This window comes from Triturus cristatus, chromosome 3_1, assembly GCF_964204655.1.
Source record: "Triturus cristatus chromosome 3_1, aTriCri1.1, whole genome shotgun sequence".
Lineage (NCBI taxonomy): Eukaryota > Metazoa > Chordata > Amphibia > Caudata > Salamandridae > Triturus > Triturus cristatus.
The window spans coordinates 294,047,289-294,070,952 of record NC_140583.1 but is presented as its reverse complement, the minus strand read 5'-3'; the positions used below and the strand labels follow the sequence as shown (position 1 = coordinate 294,070,952).

Sequence of the window (23,664 nt, the reverse complement as noted above, 5' to 3'; positions counted from 1 at the left end):
GGACTTACCTTGGTGTAGGACCCTAGATTCGTCGTGGGATAGGATTCAGATCAGACACCACTTCTTCTACCGTCTGGGCACTCTTGACTTCGCAGGACTTCGTTTGGGCTTGACTTTGTCTTCCTTCCAGTCTGCTGCATTGTCTATACCTGTGCACCATACAGGAACCTTCCAAGGCCTGTGGGCATCACAAGGATCTGCAGGAATATCCCTTGGAGTAAAGGAGTCACTCCCCTGCATTCGCAGGCACCACAACTAAGTCAACCAGTCTGCTGATCCTGAGCGCCTCCAGGCTCCGTAAGGTTCTGCAACACAGGTGGTGGTCTTCGACAGCTCCCAAGACCTGCCCTGCCCTCTCACAAAGTTTGAGGCCAGTATCCCTCGTGGGGGATGCAATAATCAAACCCCTGTGCACCGCATCAACTTGCAGTTGCAAAGGCTTGTTGGCTTCCTTCCAAGACAATCTTCGGGTTCCAAGTAGCCCTGACATCAGGCATCTCCAGAGACCAGAATCTTCAGCCACACCGCATTGTTGTGCACCATGGTCTGCATCTTTTGGTGAGCTGCTTGAGGTCCTCTCGCGACTCCAGAGCCTCCGGCCAATCAGCATGGCTGAAGAACAGAGGACAAATGGGGAGGAAAGCCTACGGGAGATTGTGAGGCAGGAAATAAAGGACTCTATGCAAGAAATTATGAAATGTATACTTCAAGGCAGTAAGAAAAGAAAAATAATAGGAAATGAAGAGGAAGAGTTTTGGTCTCTTTCTGATGAGGAGGATTACATTAATAAAGGTCCACGGGGTAAAAGTCTTAAGAAAAAGAGACACATGTCATTAGAAGAGGAGTCCTAAGCCACTTACAGAGAAAAAGTGTCCTTGACAGCATGGTGAGATGGCAGGACTTCTCTGCAAATGATGGAGTACTGGAGCATACCAATATAGCGGAAACGACTGGAGATTAGGATGATTTGGACACAGAGAATTTATGAGAGAATGAGTTTGTGGATTTTGATGATGTTAAGGCTGACACAGGGAAGCCAGTCAATGACCCATTAGGGCAAAAAAAATGTGATTCAAAGGATGTGAGACATCCAAAAAGTTTGGATTGGGGCCAATGAAACATGTGGCAGATTATATTAAACAGAGGATTAGAAGACCTTTAGAGCAAGAAGAAAGAAAAGTGATGAGGGCAGAATGCTCAAGACCTGGTATAGGAGAAAAAGAGACCATGACTCCTAATTTGGATGCTGAATTAATTATATATTCATTCAAACTTGGAAGGTATCCAAGGAAAGGTTTAGCGAGTGCTTTAAAGCAATGCAAGGATAAGTTGCTGGATGTGATGAGTCCGTTGGCACGTATTTTTAGTTTGTGAGACGAGGCCTATGCCAATGGGAGTGACATGAATATTGAGCTCCTGAGAGGTTGAAGTCAGAGGCCAATTTTCTCTCTAGGGAATACAAACGCCAGTCTGATTGTAAAAAGAAGAGAAGTAGTTTAATGCTCATAAGTCCAAAATGGAGTGATTTAGCGTGAAAAGAATCCTCTCAGGAGGCTAAAGGTTGATTGTTTGGAGAAGGGTTGGTAAAATCCCTAGGTAAATTTGTCTCCGCTTTTCCTGCTTTGGATAAAGCTAAAACATTTATGAAGAAGATTCACAGTGGAAATCATTTATATGGGAGGGCTGGAAGGAGACTGCAAACTTTCCGCCAAGGGAATTTTAGGGCCCAGTATAATCAAGGAAGAGGAGTTTATAGGGGTTACCAATTCGGTGGAGGATTTTATCTGCAAAGAAGTAGAGGCGGAATAACAATTATGTCTAGAGGGAGAGGTCAACAAACTACTGCACCACAAGGTGAGTATGAGGAATATTACTGGTTCTTTCCAAGAAAAGGTCGGCGGAAGGTTGAGACATTTCACAAAGGAATGGGAGTTAATTTCTCAAGATCCAAGGGTGATTGCAGCGATAAAAAGATATGTAACAGAGTTCGAAAAGGAGCCCTTTCAAGCAGGAGAACAAAGAATTAAATCTTAAAAGTATTTAATCAAGAACGGAAACAGATTGTAGAGAAAGAAATAAGGGCCTGGTTACGAGTTCGGCAGTCCTGGGACCGCTGAACCTGTGGTAGTGGTTCGACGATCGCAGCACTGTTGGACTGCCTGCAGTATTAAAACTATGGCGGTCGGACGGCCACAAGATGCTGACACTGCCGGTATCAAAGATCACGCTGGGCCGGCAGTCTTTATCTGGCGGGAATATGCACCGCCAAGCATATTCCAAGTTGCCTCACCACCACCACTTTCATGGCGGTGCAACCGCCATGAAAATGGTTGCGGTGAGGCAACAAAGGGGGCCCAACTGCCATGTAGGGGGACACATGTAGTGCCCCCCAGTGTGTCGTGCAGGAAGGTGCAGTCTGCGCTCTGAGAGCGGCGGTCTGCCTGATAGGCTGTTTTATGAGCCTAACAGACCACAGCTCTCAGACTGCCACATGACTGCCCGTCAGACCAAGATAAAACTCCTGATCTGGTGGACGGTCACACCACGGATATGGTGGTCCCCCAGCGGACGGCGCATTGCACTGTCCGCGGCGGGATGGTCAAACTCATAATCTGGCCCTTGGTCTAGTATTTGAGAAAGAGGCTGTTATAAAGATAATTGAAGAAGAAAAGAGTTTTGGGAGTACCTTTTTTTGGTGGAGAAAAAAGACAAAGGTTGGAGACCAGTAATACATCTCAGGGTTCTGAATCGTTTTGTATCTTACAAACATTCCAAAATAGAGGGTGTGCATATGTTGAGAGTTGTTTTGCAGATACTGGATTGGATCTGAAAGATGGTTATTTTTCAGTACTTATCAACAGCAGAGGTCAGTGTTATCTTCAGCTCAGGCGGGAAGGTCAGTTGTACCATTTCCAGTGTCTGCTGTTTGGACTTTCGTCAGCACCATGGTGTAGGATTCTTACAGGAATGGGGTGTAAGAATGATTATATATTTGGATTACATTCTTATCATGAGTCAGAATGTGGAGATTTTATAAGCGCGTTTGTCCTTAGTGAAGGACCTTTTGAAAATATTGGGTTTCATTGTCAATCAGAAGAAATCAAATCTTCACTCTTCACAAACAGTGGAGTTTTTAGAATTTGTTATAGACACAGTGCAAGTCCAATTGCAGTTGCTAGAAAGGAAGATAAGTATGATAAGACATAAAGTAAGACAACTGAGGAAAATGAAGGAGGTGACCCTAAGAGATCTTGAAATTGTCCCTGGTCTTCTTTCTTCTTCAATGTAAGCTGTATTTCCAGGTCAGAAAGCGGGTTTACCATAGTATCTGTGAGATGCTGACAAGGTACAGATGGTGGAGGAAGTTGACATGTTGGTTAGAAACGTGGATGCATGGAATGGTGGAACATTTATTGGAACAAGTCCAAATTTTGTATTGGAATCGGATGCGAGCAGTTCCGGATGGGAAGCAATGTGTATGACTCAGGAAACTGGAGCGAGATGTTGGGGGAAGGAGAGGAAAGAACATATAAACTCCTTTGAAATGACTGCAGGACAGTTTGCTCTTCACAGTTTCAAGGACAAGTTAAAAGGAAGGTCAGTTTTATTAAAAATAGACAATGTAACAGTAGTAACCTACATAAACAAGTTAAGAGGAAGCAGTTCAAAGAAACTATCAGAGATTGCGAAAGAGATATGGGATTTTTGTCTGAAGAAGATACATGTGTTCGCTCAGTACTAACCAAGGAAGGATAATATAGTGGCAGATTGGAACTCGAGGAGTCTGAAAGATTGTAATGAGTGGATGATGAGGACAGAATTTTTCAAAAGATAAAGTCATGTCTAGGAACTATAGAGGTGGATTTGTTTGCTTCCTGATTAACATATGAAAAGAAGAAATATTTAAGCTGGTGTCCACATCCAGAAGCAATTGTGGAGGATGCGTTTACTCAAAGTTGGGTAGATCTGAAAGGTTATGCTTTTCTACCTTTTGCTATGATACAGAGGGTGTTGGTCCAGTTGAGGACACAGAAGTGTCGGATAATATAGGTGACACCCTTTTGGGTAAAGCAAGTTTGGTTTCTATCAGTGTTGGAGCTGGTGGTAGACGTGCCTCTTTTGATTCAGTCATGCAAAAGATGATAATAGAAGGCAAGGAAAATGCTCTAGTGGAGTCGGATTTGCTCAACCTTCTAGTGTGGAAGATATCAGGCGATCAAGAAAATTTGAAGGGCTTTCTGGAGAGGCTTCAGAACTGCTCAATGAGTCATTGACACCAGGAACAAAGAAGAGATATAAGGGGGCATGTCATTTTTGGGTACATTGGTGCATGGAAAGGGATTTGGTTCCTGTGGAGGCTGAAGAGGTAGAGTAGCACGTGTTTTGCAGGGGTGGTTTTCAATTGGATTTCCAAAGGACTGTTAATTTTTACAGGTCAGCTATTGCAGTAGGGCATTCTTTGGTGCATGATTCATCTATTGGGAAAAGTCTTTTGATCCGCATAATTTAAAAGGAATTTGCCACCTATGACTCACTATGAAAGTGGGATGTTAATGTAGTTTTAAGAATGTTTGAGTCTTGGCCATTGAATAGATATTTAGGTTTAAGATAACTAACATGGAAGTTAGCAACTTGGTCTTGTTTAGTTTCTTTTAGGAGAGTATCTGATGTTCAGGCATTAGATATTTCCAGTAAGTTTTACCAGCTGGAAGGAATATTTTTTTAGGTGTGGAGAAGGACAAAGACTATGTCAGAATCAATAATCTGTCCAAAATTTTAGAGTTCTCCATCCTTTTGTGTGGTAAACTTTGAAGGAGTATGAGTCATGAGTGCAGGAATGCAGAAAGGATGGTGTAAGTCAATTGTTAATATCATATGTAAAACCTTATACCTCTAGCTACAATTGAAAGGTAAAGGAAGTTATGAAGGAATCTGGTGTGAATGTTGAAAGATTTAAATCAAGTTCAGTGAGCGGCACTATGGCTTTCATAGTTTTTACAGTAGAAGGATGTTTGAAAGAGGTGATGAAAGCCGCAGATTGGGCAAATGCTCAGATTTTTTCATAAATTCTATTTTAAACCTGTGTAGCATGTTTCAAGTTATGAATATAGAGACTCTGAAATGCATAATGCTAGCCTCCTGTCTTGCCAAAAAAGCTGATTCCTCATAGCTTTGGTGGATGGAGAATCCTTATTTTATTAAAGACAAGGAGGCTAGCATTATCCCTCCCTCCCTTTCCAAGAATATGAGAAACAATTGGAAGGGAGTAACTGGAATTTGTAAACTTAAGAGAAGTAGTTAGAAGATTCCATTGAAATGCTGTCAAAATATGGTAGAATTAGAGTATTTAGAGTATTTTTGAAAGTGTTGATGCAATATTTGGATGAGACATGTTTGCATTTTTTATCGTTTTTTTCATAATCTGTTTTTATTGGCATTTAGTTATTACACTGTAATTATACGTGAAAGAGCAGGAGCTTCCACCCCAATTACACAGTGGTTTACTTCTTAGGATTTTAGCCTTACTACTATAAGCGCAGTACCGGTATCCGGCCAGTTAGTTGCCAACTAAGTTAGTCAAGGACCCAAGGTTCATTATACATTCATTTAGTAGAACTTTGGGTTATAGTGAACTTCTGATTACATGGGATAATACATCCTACCGGATTCAGTCCGTAAGGGAACATATTTGTACATCAATATCCTTAGCTGCTCCATAGAATTCTGGTTAGTAATGATAGTAGATACAAAAATGCTGTTGATAGCAATCTTAGTATTTAAACATGTAAGCAATTATAACAGAACGAAAATAGAAAAAAAACACAGGATCACCCGGTGGGCATAGTGGAGTTAGCTATGAGGTAGATTGTGGCAAGAGGTCTAACAAGTGTGTGTAGTGCCTTGCTGGGGGAGGAGTTTGTGGGAGGTGTTATTACATTTTGTCGGCTCAAGGAGGCCGCCTCCTATCTAGCAGAGACTACTCATCTAGGGAACTCTACAGTGCGGTAAATTTTGTGTTAGTTATCACATTGTCTGTGGTGGCATCATGATGGTTGTCCCAGGCTCAGAGCACCACCGCCCAAAGGGCCAGCGGACGGCACCTTATTCCCCAGGCATCCTCCGTAAGTAGGGCGCTCACCTCTGCTCTGGACCATGTATTGACATCCCTTTCCCAAGCGTTGGCTACGGGGCCCACCCTGGTCATCCATTTCAGAGCTGTGCGCCATTTCGCTAGGATCAATGCAAGATTCATGAATTTAGTGCCCACTCTATGTGCTTTGGGTCTGAGGAATAATCCCAGTAGGCAAACCTCTGCCGCACAAGGGAGAGAGCACTCCAGTACCCCATTGAGCATGGCAATTCCAGCCACCCAAAAATCCTGTAACTTTGGGCAGTCCCACGTCATATGCGTAAACCTGGCGTCCAGTTCCTCGCATCTCAGACATGCCTGTGGTGCACCTCCATACATAACTGTAATCGAAGGTGGCCCAGGTATGTCATATGTAGGTAGTTGAATTGGATATATATGAAGCTGGCATTTCTGGAAACACGCCTAGGGCTCTCCATGGACTTATTCCACTCTGCGTCTGCCTGGTCCCTGCCCAGTAGCAGCGCCCACCTTTGCCGGGTCCCGGTCAGCGGTTTCATGATCATTTCAAGTTGTGCTCTGTAGAGCCACTTTACAAGGTGTTGTGTCGAGTGTAGAGTCACCAGTGCTTGTAGTACGCCAGGGCTATCTACTCCCGGGCCATAGATCCCTATATGTCCTGAACATGGCATTGTATGTCAAAAACTGGCCCGGAGGCAGGCCACACTGATCTATGAGGTCATTCAGTGGAAGAAGTTCCCCAAGTTGGAAGCCATCACTCACTGTTTGGAGACTGGCCATTGTCCTGTCAGCCAGCTGTTTGCTCGTAAATGTGTCAGTCCAACCAGTGGCAAGACTGGAGCATAAAGAGGTGCTAAAAGCATGCACCATACACGCCTCTTCCAGCATTGTAGTGCACCTTCAGTAATATTCCTGGAGTGGGCATAACAATCTTTGAGTTAAGGAGCTTCACCAGAAAGAGTACCTGGTTGTCAGCCAATCCAATAGGGCCCAACAGTTCAACGTCTCTACCATCTAGCAAATGGTCCAACCACTGAAGCTGGGCGGCCATGCCTCTTTTATTAGTTGATTTGTTTTGTGGCACACTCTTAAGGAACAGTTTTGGATTAAAGGGAAGATGAGGAGGACTGAATAAACAGAGAGCAGTGCCAAAAGAGGGAGAAGATGGAATTTCAATGGATTATATAGACTGAATGTTCTGGTTTACATGTTATGAGTCACACAATGTTCTAAATTGCATCTTTGAAGTGTTTTCTGCTTGGAAGTAGTAAATAAAAGTTAATGCAGAATGATAGCCTCCTGGGGCCCGATTCACAGAAGTAATCTGAGACAAAATCCTAAACTGACTACTTTTGGTATTCACAGAAGGCATTTAGTAGTAGTAAAGTTAGGATTTTGTCATAAGTCTATCTTAAGTCTGTCTTAAGTCTGTCCTAAGTTTGTCTTAAGTTTGTCTTAAGTCTGTCTTAAGTTTGTCTTAAATCTGTCTTAAGTCTGTCTTAAGTCAAACTTAAGACAAAATCCTAACTTTACTACTAATAAATGCCTTCTGTGAATACCAAAAGTAGTAAGTTTAGGATTTTGTCTCAGATTCGTTCTGTGAATCAGCCCCTGGTCGTTAATAAAATCACGCGTCTCCATCCATTAAAGCTATGAGAAATGGCATTCACTTCTAATGGGCTTGCAATGTTCTTTCTGGCTAACCTTCAGATAGACCACTTCACTTTAGCTTGCCATCTGGAGGTTGAGGGGATGAGTGGCTGGGGGGTTCAAGGTGTGTCTCTGCCTCTTCCCTCTTACCTCACCTTTACTCGCTTCCAGTGGCAAAAAAAGAATTCTAAGATTCTCTGTGTTCACATCCTCAGTTCATGATGCATAAACTTAAACAAAATGGTTACTTACCAGTAGGAGTAGTTTTGCAGCTTGAAGAGTTTTCTGGATTCACATGCTGTGCATCATTCCGCTATCTAGTGGTTTGATCCGGAATTGTCCTTTGTTTTTTTTCTTCTTGTTTTGGTCGCTGTTGACCACCATTTGGTGTCAGGTACGTCCCCTGTATGACGTCAGACGACATCCTGGAGTTCGACCTGCGTGGTGGCCATCTTCTGATTCTTTTTTCTGTCTTCATGCTGTTTAATCCTTGTGATGGTCCTTATATATAGTCCTTAACGTTGTACCTTGCTTCCCCACCTGTTTGTGTTCCTTCTAGGGAATGGCTAGGTGGGTCGCATGTAAATCCAGAAAACTCTGTAAACTGCAAAACTACTCCCACTGGTAAGTAACCATTTTGTTTTGCAGCGGGAATCCTTTTCTGGATTCACATGCTGTGCATCAGATTATGTAGCGGTTTCTCCCGTGTTTGGGAGGCTGTGGTGAGAGGAAGACTTAGCAAACAGGTGTTGAAGCACCCTTTGTCCGATTTGAGTTTCCTTATTTATATGCCCACACAATAATGATTTGTGAATGTGTGTGGTGATGCCCATGTTGCTGCTACGCAGATGGCATTGATGGGTACATTTGCCATGAAAGCCAGCGTCGCTCCTTTCTTCCTATTGAGCTGTTGGCTGTATTGGTAGTTCTTTTTTGGCATTGGCATAGCTTAGTTGTATAGCTTGTACTATCCATCTTGCAATGGTTGCTTTAGTGACAGCTGATCTTGAAATTGGTGTGTGAGTAAGCCACAAACAACTGTTTTGTTTTCCTTACTTGTTCAGTTTTTTGCAGATAGTATAGTAGAGCCCTTCTTACATCCAGGTTATGGAGGCTTCTTTCTGCCTTAGTTTTTGGTTCCTTGAAGAAAACTGGTAAGATGATGTTTTGGTTCAGGTGATAATTAGTTACCTAAACAATGTAGGTTATTTCAGTTCCTAAAAACGCAAGGGGAAAGTATACAGCAGCCAAGTGAGCTGTAGGCGATGTAAGGTGTCTCCAGGTAGATTTGAGTGTGCAGAGAGGAGAGAGAGTACTCCTATATGTAACTCTTGGTGCCCTCACACACCCTTGCGAGTGTATAGCATCATCATTGGGCAAGTGCTCCTCATGGGGGTGGTGCTGCAGTCCCTCATGGGCCCTTTTAAGGGGCTCTCTCGCGGAGATCTTCTAGGAGTTGCCGCATTTGTGCATGAGGGTGTGTGGGTCGGAAAGTGATAGTGAGTGCAAGGTAAAATGACCCAGGGTACCTAGACAGTTTATTGGGAGGTCCTCTGGATCAGGATAAAAATATCACGGGGATGGAGACGCAAGATAATGCTACAATGAGAGGGGAAACCAAGCAAATAAGATCCCGCTGCTCTCAACCCGTGTGGTGAGTATCTGAGGTGTTAAGTGTAAGACGGGGTCGACATGTTTCGCGCTATGTATTGGTCCCTAGTGGATCCTAGAGCACTTCATCAGGACCAGTGAGAGAGAGTAGATATGGGAGTGAGGGAAAAGACGCCCTATATTCCCATGTGTCCTTCTTATAGGTTCTAATAAACAAATACTGTTGTTGGGACACGTGGTTATGCGTGTACCCTGTTCTCAGCCTAGAGGAGACATAAAAGGGGGGGGGAAAGAAGAAAGAAACGAAAATCTTAATACATCTGTAGAGTAGTACTGACTTATAGATGTGCTTGATGTACGTGCACGAGTACACCTGTGCAAGGCGCACATGTGGTGTATCAGTGGGTGCATGCACACACGTGATTAATATAGATGCAAGTTCCGCATATTCTTTAAAATTCTTTGTGCTGGACACAATGAGGTATTGAGATTGACGGATGAGATCAGTGGAACTCTTAGTGACGACATGGTGATAGAGGTAGGACTGGTACGGGTTACGTTACCGGTCAGAAACAAAGTGAACTGTACTTAATCAGCAACCATGGTAATCTTAACGTAGGCAGGTATAGGTGCGTATAATGATAATGATATAGTGATAATTAGTTACCACCTTTGGTAAAAACTGTGGGTTAGTCTTTAAGATTACCTTATCCTTGTGGATTTGTAAATATGGCTCTTGTACAGTTAATGCTTGTAGTTCACTTACTCTCCGTAGTGATGTTATTGCAATGAGAAATGCTGTCTTAAGAGTGATATGTTTGATATCCACTGTATGCATGGGTTCAAACGGTTTTCCCATTAACTGGGACAGCACTGTTTTTAAACTCCAAGTTGGTACAGGAGCAGTTCTAGGGGGAGCCACTCTTTTTGCTCCTTTAAAATCTTTTGATGAGTGGTCTAGTAAAGAATCTTTTGCATGCTTTTCCTCTTGTGTATGCCACTATAGCCGTGAGGTGTACTTTTAGGCTGGAAAACTTGATGTTTCTGTCTAAAAGGTAGGTAAGACACGTGACTACTGCTGTTCCCTGTGTATTTATTGTAGTAGTTTTGTTATTAGCGGTGCACCATGTGGTATATCGCTTCCATTTAGATGTATAGCATTTCCTTGTTGACTGCTTTCTTGCCTCCTTCAGAATCTCCATGCTTCTGGACGGCAGTTTGAGATGCCCAAATTCTATGTATTCAGGTGCAAGGATGCTAATTGTAGCGTTGCTTGTTCTGGGTGAGAGATTTGGCCCTGTTGCATTGTTAGCAGGTCCCGGTCTGCTTTGATCCTGATCATCTCTCCTTTGGAGAGTTCTAGGAGAGTTAAGTACCATGTCTGTCTTGGCCGACGGGGGGCAATCAGAATCATGTTTGTTCCTGGTTCGCTTGCTTTTTGTAGTACTCTTTGCATCAGGGGAATTGGTGAAAAGGCGTAGGCAAATGTCTGAGACTAATTGAGTGAAAGTGCATTTCCCTTTGACAGGTGGTGTGGAAACCTGGATGCAAGGTTCCGGCATTTATTGTTCTGCATTGTTGCAAAGAGTTCCAACACTGGTGTTCCCTAGATGTTGAACAGGTATTGTACTGTTGTTTGCTTTAGCTCCAATTTGTGTGAGCAACTGTTCTGTCTGCTTAGCCGGTCTGCTGTGATGTTGTCTACCCCTAGGAGATGTACTGTTTTCAGATTGATTTGCTGTGGTATTGCCCATAGCCAATTTTCTTGCGCCAGTTTGCTTAGGGGGAATGATTTTGTTCCACCCTGTTTGTTTAGGTTAAACATTGTCGTTATGTTGTCTGTTTGTATCATGATGGTTTTCCCCTGAATCGGTTTCTGGAATGCTTTGAGTGACAGAAGAACAGTTTTCATTTCTAAGAAGTTGATGTGTTTTATGGAGTCTTCCTTGCTCCATTGCCCATGAATCTGTAGTTGGTTCAGATGTGCTCCCCAACCGTTGAGGGAAGCATCTGCGGGTATTGTCACAGATGGAGTTGTGTTTTTGAAAGGTCTCCCCTGTGCTATGTTGTTGGATGCCCACCATTGTGTCTCTGTCTGTATCCTTTGTGTAACAACCACTAGATCTACCCAACTCCCTGTGGCTTGTGACCAGCTGCTGGTGTTTCATTCTTGGAATGGCTGCATGTGTAGGCGAGCGTGAGGGATGAGTAAGATGCATGATGCCATCATGCCCATAAGTTTCATTACCTTCCTCACTGTCAGAGACTGTCCCTTCTGGTAGAGGGCTGTTTCCTTGTACATAGCTTGTATCCTGTTTTGTGTGGGATATGCCATTGCGTTCCTTGTATTTAGTCTTACCCTCAGAAAGATCTTTTCCCTTTGTGGGATTGTTGATGATTTTTGTGGTTTATGGAGAAACCTAGGCCTTGAAGTGTTTGGATTGTTTTCTGAACCTGCTTGTGGCTTATTTGTCTTGTGCGTCCCCTTATTAACCAATCTTTTCTCTTCTTAGGTAGGCGGCCACTGGGGCCAGACACTTTGTGAACACCCGTGGAGCTGATTTTATTCCGAACGGGAGTACTTTGAATTGTTAGTGTGTTCCATTGTGTAGGAATCTTAGGTACTTTCTGTGTGTCCTGTTCATTGGAATATGTAAATAGGCAACTTTGAGGTCTATTGTTGCTAGGAAATCTCCTTCTTGGATTTGTGGGATTATTTCTTGAAGGGTACACATTTTGAAGTGTTGTGTCCGTATGAACTTGTTTATAAATCTTAAGTCCAAGATTGGTCTCAGGGTTAAGTCTTGTTTTGGTACAAGGAAGTATGGTGATTAGTTTCATTTGTGCCGTTCTTGTTTTGGTACTGTTTCTATTGTTGTTTTAGACACAGTTCCTTGATTTCTGCGTTTAGCAGTGTTTGTTCTGTTTTTGATAATTTTCTTATTTGCAGGTGGATTTGCAGGTGGAGTCTTCGTTAGTTCTATGCAATATCTGTGTTGTACCAAATTTAATATCCATTTGTCCGTTGTAATCCTTTCCCACTGGTTGAGGAAGTAGGATATTCTTCCCCCCACTGGTGTTTTGTGTGGATTCTTTTTTGTGTGGAAGTCAGTTAGAGGTATTACCCCTCCCTCTGGGGTTTGGCCTCTTCCTTTGCCGTTTCCTCAACTCGAAAGGGCTGCTTCTGTTGTTGCCAGCCCTGGTAACCAGATTGTTGACCCATTTGTTGGCTTGTGTTTTGCCCCTGGGATTGTTGTGGCATCTGTTGGTTTTGGCCGAAGCTGCGTCTTTCTGTTAGAGAAGCCTCCTCTCTTGAAAGATCCTCTTTGTTGTAGGGCCCCATAGCCCTGGCTGTTTCATTATCCTTCTTGATCTGCTAAAGGGATTCATCTACTTCCTTGCCAAATAACTCCTGTCGGTTAAGAGGTCTGTTGATAATAGATTTCTGGACTCTTCGGAGTATAGTTCCTGTGCACATTTGCCTGTTTGCGGTGTCCGCTGCAACTAGTGCAGATTTTAGGCAGGTTTTGGCTACATTTTTTCCTTCTTGGACCACCGCTCTTGCTCTTTTCTTGTCCTCCTCTGGGAGTTTGTTCATAAACTCCTCCATTTCGTCCCACTGTTGGTGGCTGTATCTGTTCAGCAGGGCATTTGAGTTGGAAATGCGCCATTGCGTTGCTGCTTCTTTCTCCATTCTTCTGCCCACTAAGTCCATCCTTTTACTCTCCTTTTCTGGTGCAGGTTCTGTATTGGAGACTGTGTTAGCTCTCCTTCTGGCTGTAGTTACGATGATGGAATCTGGTGTAACGTTGCCCGGTATATATTTTGGGTCCTTTGAGGAGGGTTTATATTTTTTCTCCACTCTAGGAGTTACCCCTCTGTTAAATGCTGGCTCCTTGAAGGCTTCCTTGCCTTGGTCCAGAATACTTGGCAACATGGGAAGATATTGTGTTCCTTTAGTTGCAGGTGCCAGGGTTTCTAGCAGAAAACACGTATCCCCCTTTTATTCCTCTAGGGGCACCCCAAACTGGTTTGCAGCCCTTTTAACAATTTCATTGTAGGAGGCAATGTTATCTGGGGGAGATGCCTTCGAGGGATAGTTGCAGATCTCTTCCTCCGGACTTTCGGTGTTGAAGTCGTTCCATTCGTCCTCGAAGTTTTCTTCGTTTTCCTCCTCCTCCAGTACATTATTGTATTCCTCGGGGTCTTCACCTCGAGGTTCCGGCGTTGGTGAGGATTGGAGGATACCATCTTCCTCCTCTTCGGCATCTTCTGCCTCTTCGGCGTCAACGGCTTCTGGTTCGACTCCTGGAGCCTTAGGGATTCGATACTCCTTTACTGATTCGTCTAACTCCTTTTTCCTTTGCAAAAGCGTAGCCATTTCTTCCTCGAGTCTTGTTTTTTTCTTTGCGACTGTGAGGGCCCTTTCGACGTAGGATACCGGGGTCTTCCTTTTATTTTCAAAGTCGACGTTATTCTTCGGCGTCGATCCCTTTTTAGCGGGTTCGGTGTCGTCGACCCTTGGCTTAGGAGCCTTGTGTGACTTCCCCTCTTCGGCAACCCTTGGGTGGGTGCCGTGGGTTTCTTTTGGTTGCGGCTGGCAGAGGTTGCACACGGTGTGTGGATCCCGCTGTGCGTATTTGTGATGGCACATAGGGCAGAATTTAAAGGGGGTTTTCTCCATGGCCCCTTCCTCGCCATTTGTGGCCCAGGGTGGTTCTCTGGTGTAGTAAAAATCCGGGCCACTGTGCTTCTGACTACAACTCTGCGTCAATGATCGGTCTCTTCTTGTTGATCCTATCGACGACGATCTTCTTTTCTTGAAGTTTTTTCGGGGAAAAACAATCTTTTCTTCTGAGCTTCCCGTCTTGCTTCCAGACCCAACGGCAGAAAAAAGAATCTGAAGATGGCCACCACGCACGTCGACATCCAGGATGCCGTCTGACGTCATACAGGGGATGTACCTGACACCAAATGGTGGTTGACAGCAACCAAAACAATAGGAAAAAAAAAATATACAATTCTGGACCCAACCACTAGATGGCGGAATGATGCACAGCATGTGAATCCAGAAAATTATTCACGCTGCAAAACTATATGCTCTATCCAATGCTCTCATTAGCCTCATTGTACTGTGTTGTGACCACATGCTGCAGAAGTCAATGGAAAGGGGGGGGTCGCACATTTTCAATGTTAGCATCTCAGTCTGGAACAGCTTCATCAGGAGAAGTGTCTGAGTGGCAACTGCATATTTCATAAGAGCTTGAAAATATGTGTGCGTAACTTTCAACCTAAAGCCACTTAATGTTTGCTCAGGCCAACACAGCGTTTAATTCGTTTACATTTTAGAAGTAGCTGTTCATCCTCATCATCAAAGACGTATTTAGAAATGTGTAATATGGGTGAGAGTACATTAAAGTGTGGTAGACAAATATGTTATTTGTTTAGGTTCAGGTACGCGAAGCTGTGTGACAATATGTCGTTTTTTTTGTTGGAATTATTGAAGTCAAATCTGATGTAGTTAATGTCACTTACAAAAAAACCCTGTTAAATCAATTGTGAGATAGAAAAAACATTTGTTTGGAAAATTTGCGAAAGGAAGTGATACGGTGATGACTCTGTTATCATGAAGAAGCTCCAGAAGGTGGTGAGAAATGTTGGTGAGTGATTACATTTACCTAACAAGAGACAAGACTTCTCCACTTCAGCAAAAAGCACCTTGGCCACCAGGCACTGGCTTCCAGTGGAGGAAAGAATGACATTTAAGGGACTGTGTATGGTACACAGGGGAACAAACCACAAGGGACCTCCTTTACTTAGGGCCCTTTTGTCACACTACACCCACAGTAGGACTTTGATGTCCTCAAATGCAAGACTCCTGATGGTCTCATGAATTCAAACGACCAGACTGGGGGGAGATCATTCTCTCACTTGACCCCTAAACTATGGAATTCATGCCGACTGAGTTTAGAAACGAACCCAAAGAGACCACATTTAGAAAAATGGTTAAAACTTAGCTAGCCCCAACCATGTATCACCACAGATGATCATGGATGCACGCTATAACTCTCGCAGCGCTGGGAAGCCTGCAGGTAACTATGCGCTCTTAAAATATACAATACAATACAATAACAATACAATAACAGGACAATACCTTTACAGTCAACCACCCTCCCCACCCCTGCCCTGTGCATACCATGGAAAAGTATCAAAGTAGCTGTTCTAGGAATGATACATCCTATTGGAAACGCAACTGAAAGTACAACACAAGAGGAAGCAATGTTACTTTTGTAGAAACACTAAAGACGTCCATGTGGAAAATAGACATTTGGCAATTTTGTGGTATTGCTGTTTCTTTATTGTAACAAACATAGCAAAAATGCTTGAAATATGACAGTTTCACTGTCTTGCATAAAACATGGAAAAAATAACATGTTTTCTATTAAGTGTGACATTTGATTCAGCTTAGTGATGAGTTTTTAGTAAAGCTCGTGTTTCAGGAAATGAACGGGATGTTAATCACCCCGGCTGCTAAGAATCTCTTAGAGATCACACGCGAGGGAAGGTGCTTGTTAGGAAACACTTCTTTACCAAGGGATACACTCATCCATTTCAGTGGGTCTTCTCCTGCTTGATTAGGACACCCCTACATTCTCACAGCTTTGTGGAGCAAAGACAACATCTTCCAGAAATTTCATTGATTCCACACCGCTCCTTGGCGAAATGAAGGGTGGAGGGCTAAGAGAAGCAGGATCTATACAGATGGAAGTACATATTCAGTTCAAGTAACACTGGTCAGTTACCTCAGCTGGGCAATGCTCAAAACTGAATTATTACAGTAATAGACTTTAGGTCTTGAATTGACCATTTGGATTTGTTCCAGTCTACAGACCTTGCTGGACAGCACTGTACATCTGAGCTGCGCCAATCAGAGTAAATATAGCCGTCTACTTGTAACGCAGATACTTGATTCTGCTTTAGTCACTGGATATCACTATCATGTGAACATCTCTCCAGTGTGTGACCCCAAATGTACAGTGCTTAGCTTGGTGTTGTCCCAATGAATGCCCTCCTACACAGACTATCACAGACGCATCTTGACTTCACTTTTCTTGCTCTCTGGTTTGTTTTGTCCTAGTCTGTGACTTTGGCTACATTGCACTGTGCTTGATGTTATATGTTTACCATCCGTCCTGATGCTCAGAGAGATGTTCCTTTGTTCTGTGGGAGTTGAGATGAAAAACAAAACAAAGTCCCAGGCAAAATGAAAAGCTAGGAGGACATTTCTAAGAGGGACTCTGAGATGATTAGAAGGGCATGTGTTTAGAAATGATCACATTTGTGTTGAACCACAGGAATGGGGTCACATGGGGTCCTGTGTCAATGTACTGTTAGGTACTGAATAACTAGTTCCCCTCGGTCACATCATCCCTCATATATTGCTGTCTCAATCTTCATCTTGCCCAGTGGCTTCCTACTGGTCTGGAACTCTGGAACAATCAAACACTTGAGGTGCCTCTTAGAAACTGTCTGGCAACGTCCCTGTTAATTTGGTAAGGTTGGAACTAATGGTGCTACCCTTCTCTGCATTAACAGACTGAGTGGGTGAAACACAGCAACCACAGAAAGTGGGGAGTCTTTAAAAGAGAGAAACATACTATTCAAAAAGAGGACAAGGAAAAAGGCAATGCGAAAAGACAGGAGATGCAATAGCGGATGGAAATAAGCAAAAAAGAAAGAACAAAGTGAGAAGACAGAGCTATTGCACCCAATATTCACTTTGGCCTCTGTTTTTCTAGATCGTTACTATTATTATTGCAATCTTTCCTAAATAGTGGATAGTAGTGAGGTTTGAAAAGTCATAAAAAACAATACAACAATGTTAACTCAATATGGCTGCTGTTGCGAGAGCTGGGGAATTGTCCAATGAGAAATGTTAACCATATCGGTATGTAGCGGCACATCCTATAGTAAGATACATGAAGTTCTTCCGAGGACGTCACTCAAATGCAGCCACAGGGATGAGATAGTTAACATTATTCAAAAAGGTCATCTCCATGCTTTTAGTGTGAAACCGCAGCAAAAGCTTTATGAACAAATGGCAGAGATGCTTCTGCAGGAAGTTCCACATACAGCGTAAGGTTTAATTTCAACTACACAACGTCCTGTGTCAGAAGCCCCCATGAACCCAGTGAGTGTGAGAGACACTGGCGTTCAACGGGAAAACACACAAGTATTATAGTTCCCTGTCTTAGAAACCACAGCAAAAGCTGCCCCCGAATAACGATGGACAGTGATGTGTGTAAAATCCCACAGGAAGTAGAGACTTTAATTTCAGTAGCATAATTTCCTTTCCCATGATCCCATAAAATGGTGCTGCTAGAGTGCATAAATTCAAACAACATAACATAACCTGTGCATCAGAGCAAATATAGAAGAGGTTGTCCCTGGACTTCTACCCCTGTAGGCTGGTAATGAACATTGGTATCTCCAAAGTTGCACCTGCTCGAGCTCAGGCCAGGCACCTCACCTGGAAGTGCTTCTTCTTGGCAATTTAGATGGTTAGGAGTTACTCCTTCTTTCCTTCGTTGGCTGAACAGCTGATCTTACATGGCCAGACTCATCCTGGGGAGAGTTAATGTACAGGTTCTACCTCACATATTAAGTTTTCTATCTCGTGTTCAAATATGAAAATCTTCTATAAAATCCTGTGACCAAAAAACTATAGATCTACTAATATTTGCTTACCTTTTTCTCTTTTTAATTTGATTGTTAATTCTTATTAGTTCTAATATCACAGTTAAACCTGAATAATGATGGGTTAAGGGCAGAAGGGAGGAGTTTATGGGGTCTGCCAAGGAGACAGACCACAGGAGATACAGTGCCTGTAATGGAAGTGAATTTAGGTCTTCACAAATTTGAAGTCAACTTGGATCTGAAAGGTTCTCGTTCTTCTGTGAAAGCTAAGGAGTCTTTGTGTGGGCCGCCCGGCACAGAAGGCGGAGCTACCGTCACTCCAAAGAGAGATGCAGAGGATGTTTGCTGTGGCAAAGTCATTCTCTCTGGCAGAGCACTACAAGGTCTACCTGGAATTCCCGGCCCACCAGAAAATGCAGAGAAGCCTGTGAGGGATTCTCTGGAGGACTGTAGAGAGTTCTGACTCATAACTTGACTCCTATCCTGTGGCTGTAGAGATGGCTGGGAAGCAGAAATTAGTTTGATATCTTGGGTCAAGCGACCAGCTGGTAAAGGCGGTGAGCTCTTAGGCTGAAGAAACTGTAGTGGGGGACTAGCTGTCTGTGGAGTGAGCAGTGACCCATGGGAGCTTGTGGATCCAGGAGGGCTGGAATGAAAAGTTCGTGCTGAAATTGGACTCTGCAGAGGTGGGCTAATACCTGATGATGTGTAACCAGGTGCTGGGGAGCCAGGCTGCTGTAAAGGCGGAGTCAAGGCAAACGATGACCTGTCTTGGTGCATTTGGGCTATGGTTGCGGAGAATGGTCCTACTGTGCTTGGCTGTATTTGACACAAACTTGAAGGAGATCCTCCTGCTGCCTGCGCCAGCTGGTTTAAGCTGGAGGTTGGAGAAACAGAAAGAGGAGACGTCTGAAACGGGAGCTGCTGCCCCAAATGTCCTGTGGCCAAGGACTGCTGCTGAAATGGTCCAACCTTTGTCGGTTTTAGTAATGGCTGAAGCTGGTTGAGATGGCTTCCAGGTGAACTGGAGGAGAGTTGGTTGAAGGAAGCTGATGGAGAGTTGTTCGTGACTGGCTCAAAGTGGCCGAGCATGCTGTTTGCAATTGACTGTGGTGGTCCTCTGCCCAAAGGAGACCCGGAGGCAACTTGTGGTGACTGGCTTAATCCCAAGGAGGGCATACCACTTAACCTTTGTTGGCTTGAGCTGGCGCAAGGGGAACCAGTTGAAGTTTTTTGCCACTGGGTTAAGCCGACAGAGGCGGAGTAGCCTGCCAACTGATGAATGTGGAAGGAAGATGAAGCGGGTGTCTCAGGTCCTGGGGTATGCAGCTGGGATGATGTGCTTGCAGATGATCCCACAGAAGAAGGGCCAGCACTAGATATCAAAGACTGAAGCCTTTTAAGCTGCCTTGGTGTCTGACCAGGCTGTTGCCCAAAAGAGCCATAAACTGACATGGGAGGACGAAAAATGGCAGCTGGAAGCCGAGGATGGTGAGTAAGAGCGATAGCAACTGATGTGGTGGCAGCAGCAGCCTGCAGTGGTGCTTGGATCAGAGGAGTCCAGATTACAGGCGTGGGGGTAGATACCTCAGCAGCTGCAGCCTGTATGGTGTGAGCGCAGTGGGCCATCTCACGGTCATGCTGCACTATCTGCTGGATAATCTCACTCTCCTGGTAATTCAGGACTCCAGAGCTGAGGTCATGCTGAACTTTGTGGAGGAGGATGGAATTTTTCTTGCCTGGAAAGCAAAACAAAAGATTAACCAAGGCACCAATGTGACGTCTACTTTGGTGAGATTCACTATCTTAGCTTCACTTTTCAGGGTACACTTATTTTGTCATCTATGCTTCAGCTCTCCCGATTTGGGATTGAGACTCCTCAGAATTGCAGACCTGTGGATCCTCTCTGGAGATGTTTACTCCTACTGTTCGAGCACTGCGTCCGATATCCTAACCCAATGCACTACTTCCGGTTCTAGTACTTAAGACGTATACTGCCCTTCTAAACCTCATCAATATTAACCTGCACTATCACTTAAAAGTCTTTCTCTGAGACATACACACACTTCTTCTGATGCTCCAACTGACCCTATACCTTGCTAGCCTAATACCTGGACATTAAAAAACTCTATTTAATGTACCTTATTTCAAAATCGCTGCTGCTGTATTCTGGTACTGAAATACACGAGGCACTGATACAGCAGCTCCAAGCTTCCAACTACTGTTCGGTACCAATACCTGCAAATCTTTAGCTGACCTGCAATAGTACCAAGCCTCGCAGTATCATACAACTCTATCGATGTCCCTCTATTCCTAACTGCACTTTCCTGTGTGTTCCAGCTCTATGCACCTCTGCCTAGACACCTTGATCATGATTGGGAATATAAGCTAGAAGTTCAGTACTCTGACCATAAAGCAATTGCATTAGTTGACCTTCATTTCTTTCTTGAGTCACAAGCTCTTTCCTGAAAGAGTTGTGTGCATTAACTAAGGAACACATTTTAAGAAGGGCAATGGTGATTAGTTAGTGGTAGAGTTTTCTGAAAAAGCCCACTGGTGCAGCATAAATTTACACATATCTAGAGCAAAAAGATCCGCACATGTTAATCATCTTACCAGTTGAACTGCAATGTGCCATTGGAATTGTAAGAAATAATTACAGAATTCCATTGTTCATCTGTTAGATCTTCAAACTCGTACTAAAATAGGAACGTATTACTTCTTTTTCTTGATTTTACATTTGCCTTTTTAATTGTGATATCTATGATTTTATGGCTACGATTGTTGGGGCTATATTTATTTTGGGCTACAATGTGGACCCCAGATTTGCTCTGGGTGCATATTTAACAAAAATTCACGCTGTGCAGCAAGTCACCTTGCTGTGCTGCACAACAGGAAAAGGGCAGGAATGTGCCGTATTTAACAAAATTCGGGCACATCGCAGTTTTTTTCCCAGCGCTAGCACACAATGTGTTGCCTAGAGCCAACATAGTGCACCCTTGCACCATGGTGCCTGCGTTGCAAGCAGGATTGTTTTTGTGCAGGAAGGGAAGCCTTCCTGCACAAAAACAATCCCCTGAGGCATTTTCCTCTTTCTATGTGTAATGCATAATGCAGCACACATAGAAAGAGGACTTAACGAGGATAAATAAAGATATTTCTCCTCATTACGCCTCCCATGGGGAAGCGTAGCATTCTGATGCATTCCCAGATTTACCAGTTTTGGTAAATCTGGGAATGCTTCAGTATCCATGGGTGGATGCATGGGAACATCCACGCTCCACCCATGGAACGCCAGGGCAGAGAAACACAATGCAGTGATTTGCCCTGCGTTGTGATACTGTGGATTTATCAAGCCACTTGGGGCCACACAAGGTGGCTTTGAGTGGCTTGATAAATCCAACTTAAGGGTTGTGTCGCTTTTGACAAATCAGCCCCCTGACCTGGTTGAGTACCAGGTGCAATCAAAATTCCCATAAATGGAAATGACCTTTTTCTTAGGTCTAGGATGGATCAGTGCAAATAAAATGTTTAGAAATTGAACTGGGTTTCTGGGTCCTATCTGACAGTGGCAGTCTAGCAACACTGGGGGGCACATTTACAAGAAAGTGACACATCTGTAGAGATATGTCACTTTCCCTGCGCCACCCTGAGAAACCCTTACGCCACCATGGATGTGTCATATTTACGATACAACGCACAATGGCGCAAGAATTGACAGATGTGTCAGAAATTCTGACGCATCTGTTGGGGTAAAAGTCACGCATTGCTGAAGTTGTGTCGCAAGCACGACGCAATCCAACAATGCATTTTGAGGCCTATTCCCACTACACTGCGTCACTCCTTAGCAGGCGTAAGGTTTTGACGCAGTGGCGTCCTAGAAGTGACGCAGTGAAATCTTGTAGATTTCACAGCGTCACTTCTATGAAGCTTTCCTGCGTGGGAACGCCCACCCTGCATACATTATACGCAGGTATAATGTGATGCAGGGTTTTACAACGTGACGCATCTCCATAGATGCGTCACGTTGTAAATTGGACGCATTTTTTACTCTGCCGCTGCGTCAACAAGGTGACCCAACATCGGTGCTAAAGTGTTGCAAGGGGTTTGCAAATCTGCCCCTGGGTATTCCAGTCCCTTGATGGCTGTCTGTTTGCTTGGGTCAGGCTGCACAAGGATAGTCCATTCTCTAGAAGTTAACTTGTTAGTGAAAGCCAGACTGCATTGGTTTTTGGTCCATTGCAGTGTCAGTTTACCAAGTTTTTTCCAGTCTCTAGGGCTCGATCTGTTAGGTTCAACTATATGAGTCGTCTTCCAAATCACTGTGGTATGTATTATCTTCTATTGGGGTTCTTATTGCAAAGGCTATTACAACCTCTAAGGTTATACCTGTTGGTAGAGGTCTGGTTGCATTGGTCATTCAATCTCTGGGGGTTTGATCTGTCAGCGGGAGTCACTGACTTGAAAGTTCACGCCCGTAGAGTTTCAATCATTGGTAGGGTAATACTGTTCGTTGGAGAACATCTGCATGGGCCATTCGATTCTCTGTATTAGAACCTGTTGGTGTGGATCCCATTTAAAAGGATTTGATTAGATAGGTGTCTCATTGCCTGATCATCTCGGCGGTTGGATGTATTGTCGAGAGGAACTGGCTGGGTGAGCTATTTTACTCTTTGCTGGGTTTTCTGTAAGTGGCATTTGACTGCAAATTATTTATTTGTTGGTGTGGGTCCAGTGCAATGGGTATGACAATGTCTAGGATTCTATCTATATGGCATGGAACAATAAGAGTCCACATATATGATTTATTTTTTTTAGATTTCAATTTTAACGTGATTGCAAAGTTATTCAGTTTCACTAAGTTCTAGCTTTTTGTGGAAGCAGGCATATATCCAAGATTTCTTTTGCTTTGAATTACCATGTATCTGTACATATTAGGGGGTGCTACCATTTCATTGAGGTGTGATTCCATTCCCTGGCATTCTATCTGCTGGTGGGGGCCAATAGTGCTATTCTCCATGACTGCTTTTATGGGCAGAATAACATAGTTCACATACTACATGCGATTACATCTCTATGTGTGACTTTAATTACATTAATCTCATAGGAATGCTTTAAAACAACAGCTGTGTGCATTGTAGAGCAGTTGCTTGGCAAGTGAACTTTGTACAACTATTGTTTTGTGCATGTGAATGAAAGGCAGTTTAAGGTCTGAGTTGGGACAGTGCAGCTGTCACACAGGCCAGCTGCTACCAATATATAGAAAGCGAGCTTTTGATCCACCCCTTTCAACCAGTAGCTTTCTTTGACCAGTCTCTTAAGCCATTGGTTTGAGGCTTCTCACTTATGTCTATTCTAGAATGTAAACTCAACCCATTGGGGTACTATCACTCACCTAATGCTATTGACTGGTTGAGTTTATCCTTCTGCCTGCACTCACGTGCTTGCATTGAACTGCATGTGGGACTACTTTACAACTATACTCTTCTAAGCCCACTCCTGCTGGCTCCCTCCCATGTGTCTCATTCTGATGTGTTAACACTGCATGCTTTAGCACAGTAAGCCAAGAACTATTGGGTTTGGCAATATTTGTTGAC

General features: G+C 43.7%; 1 protein-coding gene across 1 annotated transcript in view; it reads right to left on the bottom strand.

Annotated features, from left to right (window-relative positions):
• Positions 1-15,724: 15,724 nt before the first annotated feature.
• Positions 15,725-23,664, bottom strand: part of HCN4 (hyperpolarization activated cyclic nucleotide gated potassium channel 4) — an 820,325-nt gene continuing 812,385 nt past the window's right edge. The window contains exon 8 of the mRNA XM_085643909.1: positions 15,725-19,806. Within this exon, the coding sequence (XP_085500035.1) occupies positions 18,281-19,806 (1,526 nt within the window). The 3' untranslated portion in view covers positions 15,725-18,280. The remainder of the gene's footprint in view (positions 19,807-23,664) is intronic.